General features: G+C 36.5%; 1 protein-coding gene across 3 annotated transcripts in view; it reads left to right on the forward strand.

Annotated features, from left to right (window-relative positions):
- The window catches only part of GPSM2 (G protein signaling modulator 2), a 60434-nt gene that overhangs the window by 16244 nt on the left and 28872 nt on the right, over positions 1–15318 (forward strand). For 2 of the 3 annotated variants that reach the window (XM_044238812.1, XM_044238813.1), the window contains 8 exons: positions 4027–4248; positions 4842–4977; positions 5310–5452; positions 6493–6616; positions 6730–6845; positions 9681–9836; positions 10750–10858; positions 11736–11865. In XM_044238812.1, coding sequence (XP_044094747.1) covers positions 4027–4248; positions 4842–4977; positions 5310–5452; positions 6493–6616; positions 6730–6845; positions 9681–9836; positions 10750–10858; positions 11736–11865 — 1136 coding nt within the window. Of the gene's footprint in view, positions 1–2931; positions 2975–4026; positions 4249–4841; positions 4978–5309; positions 5453–6492; positions 6617–6729; positions 6846–9680; positions 9837–10749; positions 10859–11735; positions 11866–15318 lie in introns of all 3 variants that reach the window. The other variant, XM_044238814.1, reaches the window with a different exon arrangement.

The raw sequence follows: 15318 nt of genomic DNA on the forward strand, positions 1-15318 counted from the left end.
TATGAAATTACTTTCTCTCTTACTATTTAATGATCTTCTAAAAAATTTATAAACCAACTTGCCTTGACTACTTTGTAATTAGATATATTTGATTAAGGTGTTGGAAATTTTGCCAGAATATTGACTTACTTTCTAATAAAACTATACCAGAGCCACAATATTTCTTAGAATTAATCATAAACTAGAGAGTTTGGGACTTCATTTTGGAAATTAGTTACTGAAATAACTTTTCTAAGGTAGTTTCCCTTACAGAGCATTCTTACTTCGTAGACTTCAGAGACAGCTGAGTAGCCAGCAGTGTTCCAGTTTGCGTCACTCTTTCTAGTGAAAATTATCTAAAATGTCTTTTTAAGGGGGTGTCTGAGTGGCTCAGTCTGTTGGGCCTCTGCCTTCAGCTCAGGTCTTAATCTCAGGGTCCTCAGATGCAGCCCTGCATTGGGTTCCTGGCTCAGCAGGGAGCCTGCTTCTCCCTATCCTGCTATCCCTCACTTACTCTCTCTCTATCAAATAAAATCTTTTTAAAAAATAATAAAATGCCTTTTTAAAAATTTGTAGCTCTTATGACACCGTTAGTCTATAGCTAAATTAAAATTATATGCAACATCATTTGGTTTGATGGTTCCAGTATAATGTGTGAGTTTAAATCCAGAAAGTCATATATTTGTGGTGAAGATACTTATTTGAAGAAGATGTTTCTCTGGTTTATATGGATATACCAAACATGTTGTAAATTTCCAGTTTTTACATGTCTTATATCTGAAGAGCCAGTTCTGCCTTATCTCTGATTTCCTGGCCAGCCACCTACCCATCCTGAACAGATGGTGCTGCTGTGTGTAACTATTTCTCTCCCTCTCCCTCAGTGAATATCATCATTAGTATTCCATTTTACCATGGAATGTAATTTTCTTTTAACTAATGCTCTGATGATGGACATTTAATTGTGTGGGGTTTTTAACTGCTATGAACATCTCCTTTCACATATATATTTTTTGAATTTGTGTCGCTATAGCTTTAATATCAATTCCTAGCAGTGAAATTACTCAATGTGTAATTTACATAATTGGAATCATGCTTAAATTAAAAATTTTTAATAGAGGGGCACCTGGGTGGCTCAGTTGGTTAAGCGTCTGCCTTCGGCTCAGGTCATGATCCCAGGCTTCCAGGATCAACCCCTGCATCAGGCTTCCTGCTTAGTAGAGAATTAGCTTCTCCCACTGCCTCCATCTGCTTGTACTCATGCACAGATGCTCTTGCTCTCTCTCATTCAAATAAATAAGTAAAATCTTTTTAAAAAAATTAATAGAAAAAGTAATGTATTTTTAATGTAAAAATACATTTCCCAAGTTTTTTCCTATGGTAATTCTTGAAAGTTCAGTGGTTTCGGTATTCAGACAAATAAAGACACTTCATTTCAGTAGCTCATCTAGCAGAAGAACCCTTTAATAAAATCACATTTTTACATAGTAGTCTTTTACTACCTCGTTTCTCTTCACACACAGAATATACTGGTAACCTTGTAAAACCTTAAACAAAAATAATTTTTTTCTTCATGAAGTCTCTAATGTTCAGAAATACTTTTTTTTTTTTTTTAAGATTTCATTTATTATTTTGACAGAGACACAGCAAAAGAGGGAACACAAGCAAGGGGAGTAGAAGAGAGAGAACAGGCTTCCTGCAAAGCAGGGAACCCAGTGCAGAGCTCGATCCCAGGACCCTGGGATCACAACCTGATCCAAAGGCAGAGGCTTAACAGCTGAGCCACCCAGGCATCCCTCAGAAATACAGTTCTAAAGGGCAGTTTTTACTTGTGAAAGACAAAAATCAGTTTATTTTTATTTTGAAATGAGATGAATAAATATAAATAGCATTTTATATTTTATAAATATAAAATTACATTTTCTGATTTAACCAATTAATTTTCCAAGTACTTAAGATCATCCATCTTTATATCTAGTTGACTTGATGTGATGTTGAAGCAAAATGTCAAGTAGAGGTTTACTTGCATTATTTTGTCTAGATCCATAAAGTGAGGGTGAAATCACTAGTCTGTGAACAGACAGTATCCTTTGGCTAAATTACTTGAATTAAAAAAAAAAAAAAGACACCTGCGTATAAAACTTGAAAATTACCTATCTGAGATGACTACATAAATCTGTTTATCCTGAACTAAAAGTCTGCTTTGCACCTTTGCAATTGGCTCTATTAAACTTAGTCCAGACTTTTCTCTTAGGCTTATCAGATTTCTTTTCTACTTTTGCAATTCCATTTTAATTTATGGCTTTAAGGAACCTTGGCACGTTACAGACCAAAGACAGCATCTGAAGAAAAGTGTTAATTGACCTGCTACTAGAAATGCTAAAGTATAATTGTGTTTAAATAAATTTAGGGTGAGTGATGGTTTAATTCACATTTCTTGTTAAACCAGTGATTATCAACTCTGACTTGTACGTTGGAATTCCCCAGGGGTGTTTTAAAAAATACTGCAAGCCAGCTATCATTCTCAGAGAGTGGGACCTAGCATCGAGAGTTTTATTTATTTCTTTTTAAAGACTGATTTATTTATTAGAGAGAGAGAGTATGTGGTGGAGGATGGGAAGGGCAGAGGCAAAGAGAGAGTGAGTCTTAAGCAGACCCCATGCTGAGCATAGAGTCTGACATGGGGCTTGATCTCATGACCCTGGGATCATCACATGAGGTGAAACCTAGAGTTGGACGCTCAACCAACTGCATGACCCAGGTGCCCCACACTGAGAGTTTAAAAAAACACTCTACATGAGCTCTGCTGTTGTGCAGCCAGGGTTAAAAATCACTGCTCTGTTAAAATTGCTCAAAGCTAATTCTGATAAGGAGTAATTTCGTGTTGCTCACAAAATGAACATGCTTGATGAGTTCAATCAGGGTTTTCTTTCTTTTTTTTTTTTTTTTAATCAGGGTTTTCTAAAGGGTGATATGTGTACCAGTCATATTACATAAGGTAATTTTACTTTTGTATTTTACTTACACATATTTCTCTTAATGTACATTCATAAATAAACATAAGTATCACATCAAATTCACAGTTCCATGGATACTGCTTTGGATGAAGCTAGAGTTATTGTTTTTTTTTTTTTTAAAGGACATATGCCAGTTTCAAAGAGCTTTGCCAAATTATAGAAACACATTTAAGTGAATGATTAGGTAATACACAGACATGGCAGAAATCATAAAAATATTGAAGAAAACACAGTAGCAACTTTGGTGAAAGGCACCTGCTAAAGTCTAGGATTAGAATCTGAATTATCAGTACTTTTTCTCCTACATAGATTTACAGTAACGTCATTCTTCTGGCTTTTAAAAATCCAGTGACAGACTTTGACCATTAGAATTAATGCAAATCTTTAATTACTGCTTTCTAACATAAAGTTTCTTGACACTTAGTTCTTTTATGGAAGTGTGCCTGATATATCAAAATATTTCGCTCTTTTTTTCTGAGGTATAGATGATCTTGTGGTGAGAACAGGAAGGAGTGTGTGTCTGTATGAGTGTATGGGACAGAGAAAGAGGTATAGATGGTAGTAGGAGGGGCTGATGGACAGGTGAGTAGATCACTTTGATATACGGATTGAGAAGGGTATTAATTATAGGCCTTCACCTTCCCCAGGTACCTGTTTTCTCTCCAAACTTTCAGGAAGTCTGTGAGATTGTCACAAATCAGAATACTTTAGGAAACACTACTTTAGGTTCTCTCATTGGTAAAGTGGGTTGCTCTGGATAGGCCATTTTAAGATGGACTCCATATAGTAATATTTATCTATGCTTTATAAAAGACTTCTGAGGCTCAGAGATATTTGATTCAGCAACCTAGCTCATGCTATAAATAATAGTTGACTGTTTTATCAATAATGTATATCTACTTCAATTATAGAGGCAGCTTTTCTGAGCAAGAGTAGCCACAGTCAACATGAAAATTATATTACCTCAAGTTAAAAATACTTTAGTGTAGTTGTAATGTAATGTTGTAAATGTCTGTCCTATATAATTTTATAGAATGGAAGCTTCTTGCCTAGAACTGGCCTTGGAAGGGGAACGTCTGTGTAAATCTGGAGACTGCCGTGCTGGTGTGTCATTCTTTGAAGCTGCAGTTCAAGTTGGAACTGAAGACCTAAAAACACTTAGTGCTATTTACAGCCAGCTGGGCAATGCTTATTTCTATCTGCATGATTATGCCAAAGCATTAGAATATCATCATCATGATTTAACTCTTGCAAGGTAATTTAAGCTTTTTAATACTCTTTCTCCCTAAGTGTCCCTTAAAAATTTTTTTTCATTCAGGGGCCCCTGGGTGGCTCAGTGGGTTAAAGCCTCTGCTTTCGGCTCAGGTTATGATCTCAGGGTCCTGGGATAGAGTCCCACATTGGGCTCTCCGCTCAGTGAGGACCCTGCCTTCTCCTCTCTCTCTGCCTGCCTCTCTGCCTACGTGTGATCTCTGTCTGTCAAATAAATAAATACAAATCTTAAAAAAAATTTTTTTTCATTCAATTAAAAAAACGAACTTAATGCATTCTAGTGAGTTCTAATTCAGTAGCATTGGATTCTAAAACTAATCTTTAGGCTGATCACAGTTTAATTAAATGAACTAATAGTAGTGAAATGATCCTAGGGTTTAATTAAATGAATGAAAATTAATTAGATTTAAATATGGAAATGTCAGTTTTAAATTTTTATTTAAGTTTCAAGGCTAATGGGTCCTTCCTACCTAAAGCATGTCAGTTGTCTTCTGGGAAAAACTGTACTCTTACTGCTTTTATTTTTAATACCACTTGCTTTTTTTTTTTTTTTTTTCTTTTTCTTTTTGCCTCCAGGACTATTGGAGACCAGCTGGGGGAAGCCAAAGCTAGTGGTAATCTGGGAAACACCTTAAAAGTTCTTGGGAATTTTGATGAAGCTGTAGTTTGTTGTCAGCGACATCTAGATATTTCTAGAGAGCTTAATGACAAGGTAATAAGGAACATTAGATGGTAGGCCAAATGTTTTCATTGAAATTGCTTTGTGTTTTAAATCCTATTTAATTACTCTGTAGTTTACTAGAAGTTAATACCAAAAATATTTCTAGAAAAAGCAAAAGAAAAAAATAAAAAATTTAAAATAGAGAAAAAGAAGATAACACATTCTTCTTTCATAAGTAATCATTTGTTTAGTTCTTTGTGGATGGCCAGTGTAAACATTTCTTTTTCTTGGCCATCAAGGATATTATAAATAAATATGTGATCAGCATTAGAATACCTGGCTTCTGATTTCATAATGTAAATTCTGCTGATATCTTCATCTAGGTGGGAGAAGCAAGAGCACTTTACAATCTTGGAAATGTGTATCACGCCAAAGGGAAAAGTTTTGGCTGCCCTGGTCCTCAGGACATAGGAGAATTTCCAGAAGAAGTGAGAAACGCCCTCCAGGCAGCTGTGGATTATTATGAGTAAGTAGCAGTAAGTAGCAGTCATATGGCCCATCTAAGCCACAAATCTGCTCTATGTTCTTTATCCAGTAATACATTCTTTTTTTTTTTTTAATCCAGTAATACATTCTTAAGTTTGGCAAAAGTTTTAGAGTTATGGACTAGCAAGTAAAAATAAACCATCAGATTGCTGCTGTTATAGTTTTAGTTCAGTAGTAATCCCCTCCCCAGGAAAGGTTTCCTTTAAATTGTTAACCAGTGCCACTTAGTGGCAAAAACAAGAAATATCTAAATCAATAGCCTAAATTATGTGGAGTAAATTTAGTCTCTTACTAGTAGATTTTCATAAAACTTCTTAGCTGTAAGGGTTCCAAGACTGGCCCTGTTCTTGACTTTGGACAGAAACCTGCCTGAATGATTCAGTAAAGTATTCCTGGTTATTTACTATAATCACCGGGACGCCTGGGTGGCTCAGTTGGTTGGACGACTGCCTTCGGCTCAGGGCGTGATCCTGGAGTCCCGGGATCGAGTCCCTCATCAGGCTCCCAGCTCCATGGGGAGTCTGCTTCGCTCTCTCACCTTCTCCTCGCTCGTGCTCTCTCTCACTGTCTCTCTCTCTCAAATAAATAAATAAAATCTTTAAAAAAAAAAAATCTTTATTTACTATAATCACCCTCCATCTTAGGTATATCTTTTTTTTTTTTTTTAAAGATTTTATTTATTTACTTAGAGTGTACACATGAGCCGGGGCAGTTGGGTCGGGGGGATGGCTGGGGAAGGGCCAGAGGGAGAGAGAATCTCAAACAGACTTCTGCTGAGCACAAAGTCTGACATGGGGCCCAGTCTCGCGACCCTGAGATCATGATACGAGCTGAAATCAAGAGTGAGACGCTCGACCCACTGAGTCCCGCAGGCACCCCTTTCATAGATGGAGCTTTAAAATGTGGTACATTAGGGCTCTAAGCTTATTTAAAATTTTTTTGATAAAAAGAATTTGATTTGTAAATCAAATCAATACATTTTTTTCTCAAACTTATTTTTTCACAACTTTTTTTATTTAGAGAAAACCTATCACTGGTGACTGCTTTGGGTGATCGAGCAGCCCAAGGACGTGCCTTTGGAAATCTTGGAAACACACATTACCTCCTAGGCAACTTCAGGGATGCGGTTATAGCTCATGAGCAGGTATAGTGCAAGGCTTTGGAGCCAGATCATTTTCTCCATCAGTGTTTTGAACAGTGATTAGATTATTCTCTGGTTGTATTATAGCTATATCTAATTAGAATTTTCTGTTTCAGCGTCTCCTTATTGCAAAAGAATTTGGAGATAAAGCAGCTGAAAGAAGAGCATATAGCAACCTTGGAAATGCATATATATTTCTTGGTGAATTTGAAACTGCCTCTGAATACTACAAGTTAGTCTATTATTTCTGTAGATAAATGTAAAATGAGTAGTTACGCAGTCCTATTAAATGATAGGCCCTGGGTTTAAAACCTGCTTTTTGCACATTATTAGCAGCAGGACTTTGTGCTTCTAAGCCTCAGTTTCTTCACTGTAATAGATAATGCCAATTCCATGCTTTTGGTATTATTGAATACCAATTCAAGGTGAATAAAAGAATAAATTCAGCGCTTAATTCGCATAGGACCTGGTACCTTAGCTTTAGTGGTAGTGCTGTGACTCCTTTATATTTTTGTTAGTTTTTATCTTTAAAACTAATTGTTTTTAAATGAAATTCTGAACTTTTAAATCTTTTAAACCTGTTTAGCATGTGTGGTGTATATATTTATGTGTTTTTGGTCTTGTCTTTTTTTTTAACCCAATTATGTGTTTTGAAGAAAAGCCAAAAGAAAGCCTGTTAACAAAAATATGCCCTAGTTTTCTCCAGTGATCACTGAATTTTTTTCCCCCACCATCACACCCCCTTATTGAGCAGTTCTCCTGAGGATCTTTGATCCTCACTGTAAGCTCAGGCCCCATTCACGTACCTGAGGAGTTGGCAAACCCAGCTTCTTCTGTGCAGGGTCTTTGTGATCTATCAATAGACTGGAAACATAGGTATAGCAAAGTATAGACTCTTTGAGATTGTCCAGTCTATGCTTTCTAGTTTGGAGTTTTCTCTAATTAGTGGAGATTGAAGACCCATGTAGGCCTTAGGCAGAAGCTAGTTTGAACCACAGATACAGTGATTGATTTGTATTTTATTGTTAAAGAATCTAATGTGATTTTGGATAGTTTGTCATCTTAATAAAACCATAAAATTGCTTTTAGGTCCATCTAAAAAACTAGAATGTCATCCCATCCTAAACATTGACCAGTGGTTAATATTTGTTGGTTGGTTAGTTAAATATGAAATGCCCTCCCAAATAAATATGAAATGCCCTCCCAAATAAATTACTATATAAGGAGTATATATTTTGATTTTTTTTAAAAGATTTTATATATTTGTCAGAGAGAGAGAGGGAGAGAGAGTGAGCACAGGCAGACAGAGGCAGAGGGAGAAGCAGGCTCCCTGCTGAGCAAGGAGCCCCACGTGGGACTCGATCCTAGGATGCTGGGATCATGACCTGAGCCGAAGGCAGCTGCTTAACCAACTGAGCCACCCGGGCGTCCCTATATTTTGATTTTTAAATAGAAAAGTTTCTTATATTTTAAAACAGAAGACATAGAAATGTCTTAATTAATAAATGATCTACTTGTATTAAATACTGAAAAGTTCTGTAATAAAGAGGATGGTAGCTATTTGACTCGAAAGCATGGGTATAAAGTAATGAAACTTCTGCCCAATGCCCTTTCCATAAGTAGGCTAGAACTCAGAACTCTCCTTTAGAATTGTTTTCAGGACCACACAAGAGGAATGTCTTAACATTTTAAAGATTTTTTAACATTTTATTTATTCATGAGAGACAGAGAGAGAGGCAGAGGGAGAAGCAGGCTTCCCGGAGCAGGGAGCTGCATGTGGGACTCGATCCCAGGACCCCAGGATTACAACCCGAGCCAAAGGCAGACACTTAACTGACTGAGCCACCCAGGCGCCCCTGCCTTAGTATTTTAAAATTTATATCCTTCAGGATTGAAAGCAGTAGTTTGGTAAAACTACTTTAGCAATTGAATTTGGTTCCAGAAGGACTTCTGAACATTTACAAATTAACTATACCTTCAAAGAATAATGGTGTGCCAGAAAGATAGCCCAGGATCTGAAAGCAAATCCAAAAGTCTTCTAAAAATGTTTGAGAGGAGGCAATGTTAGAGTAAGTGTGTAGCCTCCCAAGGTAACAGATTTGAAGGTATCATCATTAAGTATATAATTTCAGCTTTGTTTGCTTAAACCTATCATATTATCATCTACTTATTTTTCATATATTATAAATCATATGACATATTTATAGTATTTGGCAGAAATTATAGGAGTCATTTAAGTTACTGGATCTAAAGCATCTGTAGGATTAAGTGCTGATGATAAGAATAAAAACAGTATTAACATTTATTAGCATCTACTGTGAAGGAGATGCTATTCTAAGCACTTTGTATATACTAATTCATTTAATCTTCACAAAACCCTGTGAGGTATTTTCTCCATTTAACATATGAAGAAACGGAGAGAGGTTGAGAGACTTGCCCCATTGCAGAGCTAATAATTGGCAAAGTTGGGATTTGAACCCAGTCTGGCTCTAGGATCCACACTCTTAGCTGCTACACTAGCTTCTCATTGATGATTCAATGAGTATAGGTAGAATTTAGTTAATATTTAAATATGGTATTTAATATTTTTCAGAAATCAGTGACTAATAACCTATACATTAGAATTTTAACCAAGTATTTTAAGTTTTGACAAAATGCAAAGACAACAGTATGATTGCAAAGTGAGGTTGTGTGTACAAAAATTCTCTTTTTTTGCCCCTACAACTGGAACAGTTTTTTTTAAATGTTAAAAAAAACTATATTATATAATCTTTAGGGGTACTTAATCTCATATTTCAATATTCTTTTTCTCTGAAGAATTAATAGAACTCTCAAATTTATTCTTAGAATCTGGATTTGGTTTTTGTGTTTCCAAGACATCTTTTCATTTTGTCTAAAAGTAGTGGAGAAAGTGTGGGATATTGAACTCTAAAATAGATGTACTGTAAAGGCAGAAGGAAAGAGTTTTATTTTACAATTTATTTTACAATTTTTTGTACAATAATTTACAAGTATTATAGCCAAAAATAAAAGTGATCATTGTGTGAGAACTAATTTCTTTTTTTAGAAAGACACTACTATTGGCTCGACAGCTTAAAGACAGAGCTGTTGAAGCACAGTCTTGTTATAGTCTTGGAAACACATATACTTTGCTTCAAGACTACGAAAAGGCCATTGATTATCATCTGAAGCACTTAGCAATTGCTCAAGAGCTAAATGATAGGTAAGTTACACACTTTTTTACTAAAATTAAAATATAGATGCATTATTGAGCCCCTAGAGTTTTTCCTTTGTTTTTGTTTCCTTTGTTTTCTTTGAAATTTTTAATCAAGGAATTTCTTCTGTTTTAGTCACCTCCTCTCTATATTATTGTTTGAAGGACTAGCATGTCTTAGAAGATGAGAGTGCTCCATATAGCCTTAAACCAAGACAGTAAAGAGGTCACAAATTCAATTGCCTACAGAGGTCCTCCTGACTAGATCAGTGTGGGAATAGTGGTCAACTTACAGATAAGGGCCAATGTAAAGCTCCTCAGCTCCAGCTCATTTTGCTAGGCAGGACCGAGGATCTATGATGTCCAAATATTTCTCTTTTTTAAAGAGAAGCTGGAAGTCCTGAGTTTTATATGAAATCTTCTGATTTTTAAATGTTGATGGCTATTTTTTTAAAAACTGTATGAAAAAGCGGTGTATCTCTACGCATTTAGTCTGTAATGTTTGCTTTAGGAGACAGATTTTTACTTCATTATGAAGAATTTCTCTGTAGTTGTTCAAAGTAAAGTATGCTACTTCTAGTGTGTTCTCTCTCCCTGGTAGTATTCAAACACGGACTAAATGATTACCTGGGCTATCATGAAAAGAAAATGGAGTCGTTTAGAAGGACCTATCCAAAAGATTTTATTATTTTATAATAAATTGTATGTTTTAAAAGAATGTTTCCCATTTTAATACCTGACTCTGATATCAGTATTATCTGGGTATTCTAATAAGTCTCTAATATTAAGATAGTGTGTTCCTTTATGAAAGACCAAATAAATCCAAAGCATTATTTATACCTTTAATTACTTCTAGATAGCTTTTATTCCACATATAGCTCTCTTTCAGATAACTGCATGTTAGCTTTGAATTGTTTTGTAGAATTGGTGAGGGAAGAGCATGCTGGAGCTTAGGAAATGCGTACACTGCTCTAGGGAATCATGATCAAGCGATGCATTTTGCTGAAAAGCACTTGGAAATTTCAAGAGAGGTATGAAACTAAAACACTGCTATCTGTGCTGTTATGGTTCACAAATTAGCAGGGTTGGGGGAAGCCCTGTTATTTCTCTAGATTGCTCCTATGTGACCTAGTAATAAATTTAACTATGTTATTCCCTTGGCATAAGAACTGCACAAAGCATTTTGAGATACAAATCAGAGGTCCGTTTGCATTGGCCTTGATGGAAGGCCAATGATGGAAGGAATACAGGAAGGTAAGGCCAAGCATGGCAGAATAGAAAGATTACAAAATATGCCTCCCATCTCTACATGGAAAAGTAGCATGGTATAGAAACAAAAACATGTTTTGTTTTGTAAACCAATCACGGATTTTTTCCTGTTGCAGTTCTGTCACTTTCTGGCTATTTGAGATTAGAAACCTTTTCTGAATCTCATTTCTCTCATTTATAAAATGGGACAAATAATATCTACCTTGCAGATCATTGTAAGAATTAGAGATAGTATATATAAAACTGCCCAGTGTATTGTCTAGTGCTGGTTTAATATATATTAACTATTACTGTGGAATGGAAACAAAATTGGGAAATTTTAATCATGTGATGCCAAGTCAGTCTGTCACAGAATAACTTACATTATTATTAAATACGATTGTAGAAGTTAAAAGCAACTAATATTTAGAGAATGAATTGATACACTATAATTAGCTCTTCTATTGCCATACTTATAGAAATTTCCATGTTCTTTAAAACAATTATTGAAAAAAACCATTTAGTTCAGTCTCAATTCTGATATAACAATTTTCATTTCTCTATATTTTCTTCAGTTTTGGGTTCACAACATTTTCAGCTAATCTTCACCATTTTTTGTCTTTTAATACTACTCTAAAATATAAATGCTTGTGGTTGTAGGTTGGGGATAGAAGTGGTGAACTAACAGCACGACTAAATCTCTCAGATCTTCAAATGGTTCTTGGTCTGAGCTACAGCACAAATAATTCAATAATGTCTGAAAATATTGAAATTGATAACAGTTTGCATGGTAAGTAATAGGTCTTCAAACCCAATTTCTTTATCCTCAATTACATTTACATTACATACCACATGTTTACCATGTCCAGAGAGAATATATAACATAGGAAGCTTAACTTTTTAAAATACCTTTTTGCTTTACCCTGTCCTATTGGTTTATCAATATAGAATACCGTATTTTCAGCTATTATCATGAACTTAGGAATGGTGAAGTTATGATGATTTTCTTTTGTAAAAATACATTTAAATTCTCTATAAGCTCATTCAAAAGTTTGTATATGTGAAGATGACAAAATTAAAACATATTGTTTGGTTATTTTTGATTCAAATGTTTCTACATATATGATTTTTATTTAGTTATTTTCTACCCCCCCTTTTCAAAAAGATTTTATTTATTTATTTATTTATTTATTTATTTGAGAGGGTGGGGGGTAATAGCAAACAGGGGGAGGGAGAGGGGCAAGCAGACTACAGTCAGTGTGGAGCCTGATGCAGGTCCCCATTTCACGACCCTGAGATGATGGCCTGAGCTGGAATCTAGAGACAGACACTTATCTGACTGAGCAATGCAGGCCCCCCTCCCATTTAATTTCTAAGGTGATCTCTTAGTATTATTACTTTTTTTTTTTTTTTTTTAATTCAGAAAACCTGGGAAATTTTCTTTAGGTCAGCACCTACAGAAAGATTTGGTTTGACATTGCTACAGGGAAAGACATGCTTGACTGTCTCTATTTCTACATGAAAAAAATTGTACTTTTTTTTTTTAAGTAAGCCTTATGTGCCGTATGAGGCTTGAACTCATGACCCTGAGATCAAGAGTCATACACTCTACTGACTGAGCCAACCAGGTGCCCCCCAAATTCTACCTCTGATTAAAGAACTAAAAAGGGACAATAATTTAATACTCTGTACATGCTTGTGTGAGATCCATTTTACAGATCTGGCCGAAGCTTTAAAAATTCTAAGTCTGATAAAAGGTACCAATACAGATTAATGTTTTGAACTTGAAAGTCAGTGAAAAATTGAACTTTGATCTGTTTCCTTGTCTAAGCCCATATAAAGAAAGGAAGAAGGAGGAGAGATTAGCAGCTAGTCAGACTTTGAAAGAACATTTAGTGAAAGATTCTGAAGTATGGGTAATTTATGGGACTGTGTGCTTTGCAACTGAGTAATGGGCTGTAAAATTTCTCTGCTTAATTTTCAAGTAGGGTATGTTGTAATATTTCTGATATTTTAACAAACTATTACTTGTCCTCATGGACCCCTCTAACTATAGACCCATTTTTTTGTTCCCACTTATAAAAAAAACCTTGAAAATATTATTAATGTTCATTTCTTTACTTCTTCACCTCCCATTCCCTGCTCAAGTCACTCTACTCGGGCTTTGGCTCCATCGTGACACTGAAATCTTTTCAAGGTTACCAGAGATCTCCATTTTACCAAATCATTGATCAGTTTTCAGATGTCAGGTTACTTGATTTCTCAACGATATTTCCTACTGCTGATCATTCCCTTCTCAAAATACTTTCTTTGGTATTCCTGGATTATCCTCCTTTTCTGGTTTGCTCTCACCTCACTGGCCACTCTCAGTTATCATTACTATCTCCTCATCATCTTTACATCATTGAAATTTGTAGTGCCCAGAGATCAGTTCTTTTTTTTTTTTTTTTAATGATTTTATTTATTTATTTGATAGAGACATAGCGAGAGAGGGAACACAAGCAGGGGGAGTGAGGGAGGAAGAAGCAGGCTCCCCGCAGAGCAGGAAGCCCAATGTGGGGGCTTGATCCCAGGACCCTGGGATCATGACCTGAGCTGAAGGCAGATGCCCAACAACAGAGCCACCCAGGTGCCCGCAGAGATCAGTTCGTGGACCTTTTCTTCCTTTCCCCTTCCGTCTCTCCCTCCCTATTATCTGTCTATCTTGTCCTTCCTTCCTTTCTGATTTTATCCTTTTTCCTCTTACTGTATACTCTAGATCTACTTCTTTTTCTTTCTTTTTTTTAAGATTTTATTTTTTAAAGATTTTTTTAAAACATACTTGATTTTTTTTTAAAGATTTTATTTATTTATTTGACAGACAAAGATCAGGAGTAGGCAGAGAGAGAGAGAGGAGGAAGCAGGCTTCCTGCTGAGCAAAGAGCCCGATGCGGGTCTTGATCCCAGGACCCTGGGATCATTACCTGAGCCAAAGACAGAGGCTTTAACCCACTGAGCCACCCGGGCACCCCTAAAGATTTTATTTATTTGTCAGAAGAGGGCAAGAGCAGGGGGAGCGGCAGGCAGAAGCAGGCTCTGCACTGAGCAAGCAGCTTGATGTGGAACTCAGTCTCAAGACCTTGGGATCATGACCCGAGCCAAAGGCAGACGCTTATCCAACTGAGCCACGCAGGCATCCCAAGATTTTATTGACTGATTGATTAATTGATTGATTGATTTGACAGAGGGAGCAAGCATGAGCCAGGGGGAGAGACAGAGAAGCAGACTACTTGCTGATCAGGGAGCCCGATGCAGGGCCCAATCCAGGAACCCTGTGATCATGACCTGAGCTGAAAGCAGACACTTAACTGACTGAGCTACCCAGGTACCCCTAGATGAGTGCTTCTTTTTTTTTTTTTTTTTTTTTTAAAGATTTTATTTATTTACTTGACAGACAGGGATCACAAGTAGGCAGAGACACAGGCAGAGAGGAGGAAGCAGGCCCCCTGCCGAGCAGAGAGCCGGATGCGTGGCTCGATCCCAGGACCCTGAGACCACGACCACGACCCGAGCCGAAGGCAGAGGATTAACCCACTGAGCCACCCAGGCGCCCCTAGATGAGTGCTTCTAATAGAACTTTCTGTGAAGATGGAAATATTGTAGATCTAATCTGTCTAGTAAAATAGCCTCTAGCCATATGTGGCTCTTGAGAACTTGCAGTGTGGCTAGTGCAAAAGTGGAAATGAATTCTTAATATTATTAATTATAATTAATTAAAAAGTTAAGGGCCTCTGGGTGGCTCAGTCAGTTAATTGGCTGCCTTCAGCTCAGGTCATGATTCTACGGTCCTGGGACTAAGCCCCATGTCAGGCTCCTTGCTCAGCAGAGAGCCTGCTTCTTCCTCTTCCTCTGCCTGCCACTCTGCCTACTTGAGTGCGCATGTGCTTGAGTGTGCACTCTCTCCCTCTCTCTCAATCTGCCCAAAAAAAAAAAAAAAAAGAGCCACATGTGACTAGTCTCACTTTGGGCTCCTTGCTCAGTGAGGAGCCGGCTTCTCCCCCCGCTTGTGCTCTCTCTCCCTCTCTCTTCCTCTGACAAACAAATAAAATCTTTTTTAACAAATGTAAAAACAAAAAATAAACTCAAAAGAAAGTAGAAGGCAAAAAATAGTAACAGAAGGTAATGAAATTAAAACAAAGATTCAATAGAGAGGTTTTGAAAACTACAAATTTGGTTCTTTAGAAAGACTAGGGGTGCTTGGGTG

Source organism: Neovison vison, chromosome 2, assembly GCF_020171115.1.
Source record: "Neovison vison isolate M4711 chromosome 2, ASM_NN_V1, whole genome shotgun sequence".
Classification (NCBI taxonomy): Eukaryota; Metazoa; Chordata; class Mammalia; order Carnivora; family Mustelidae; genus Neogale; species Neogale vison.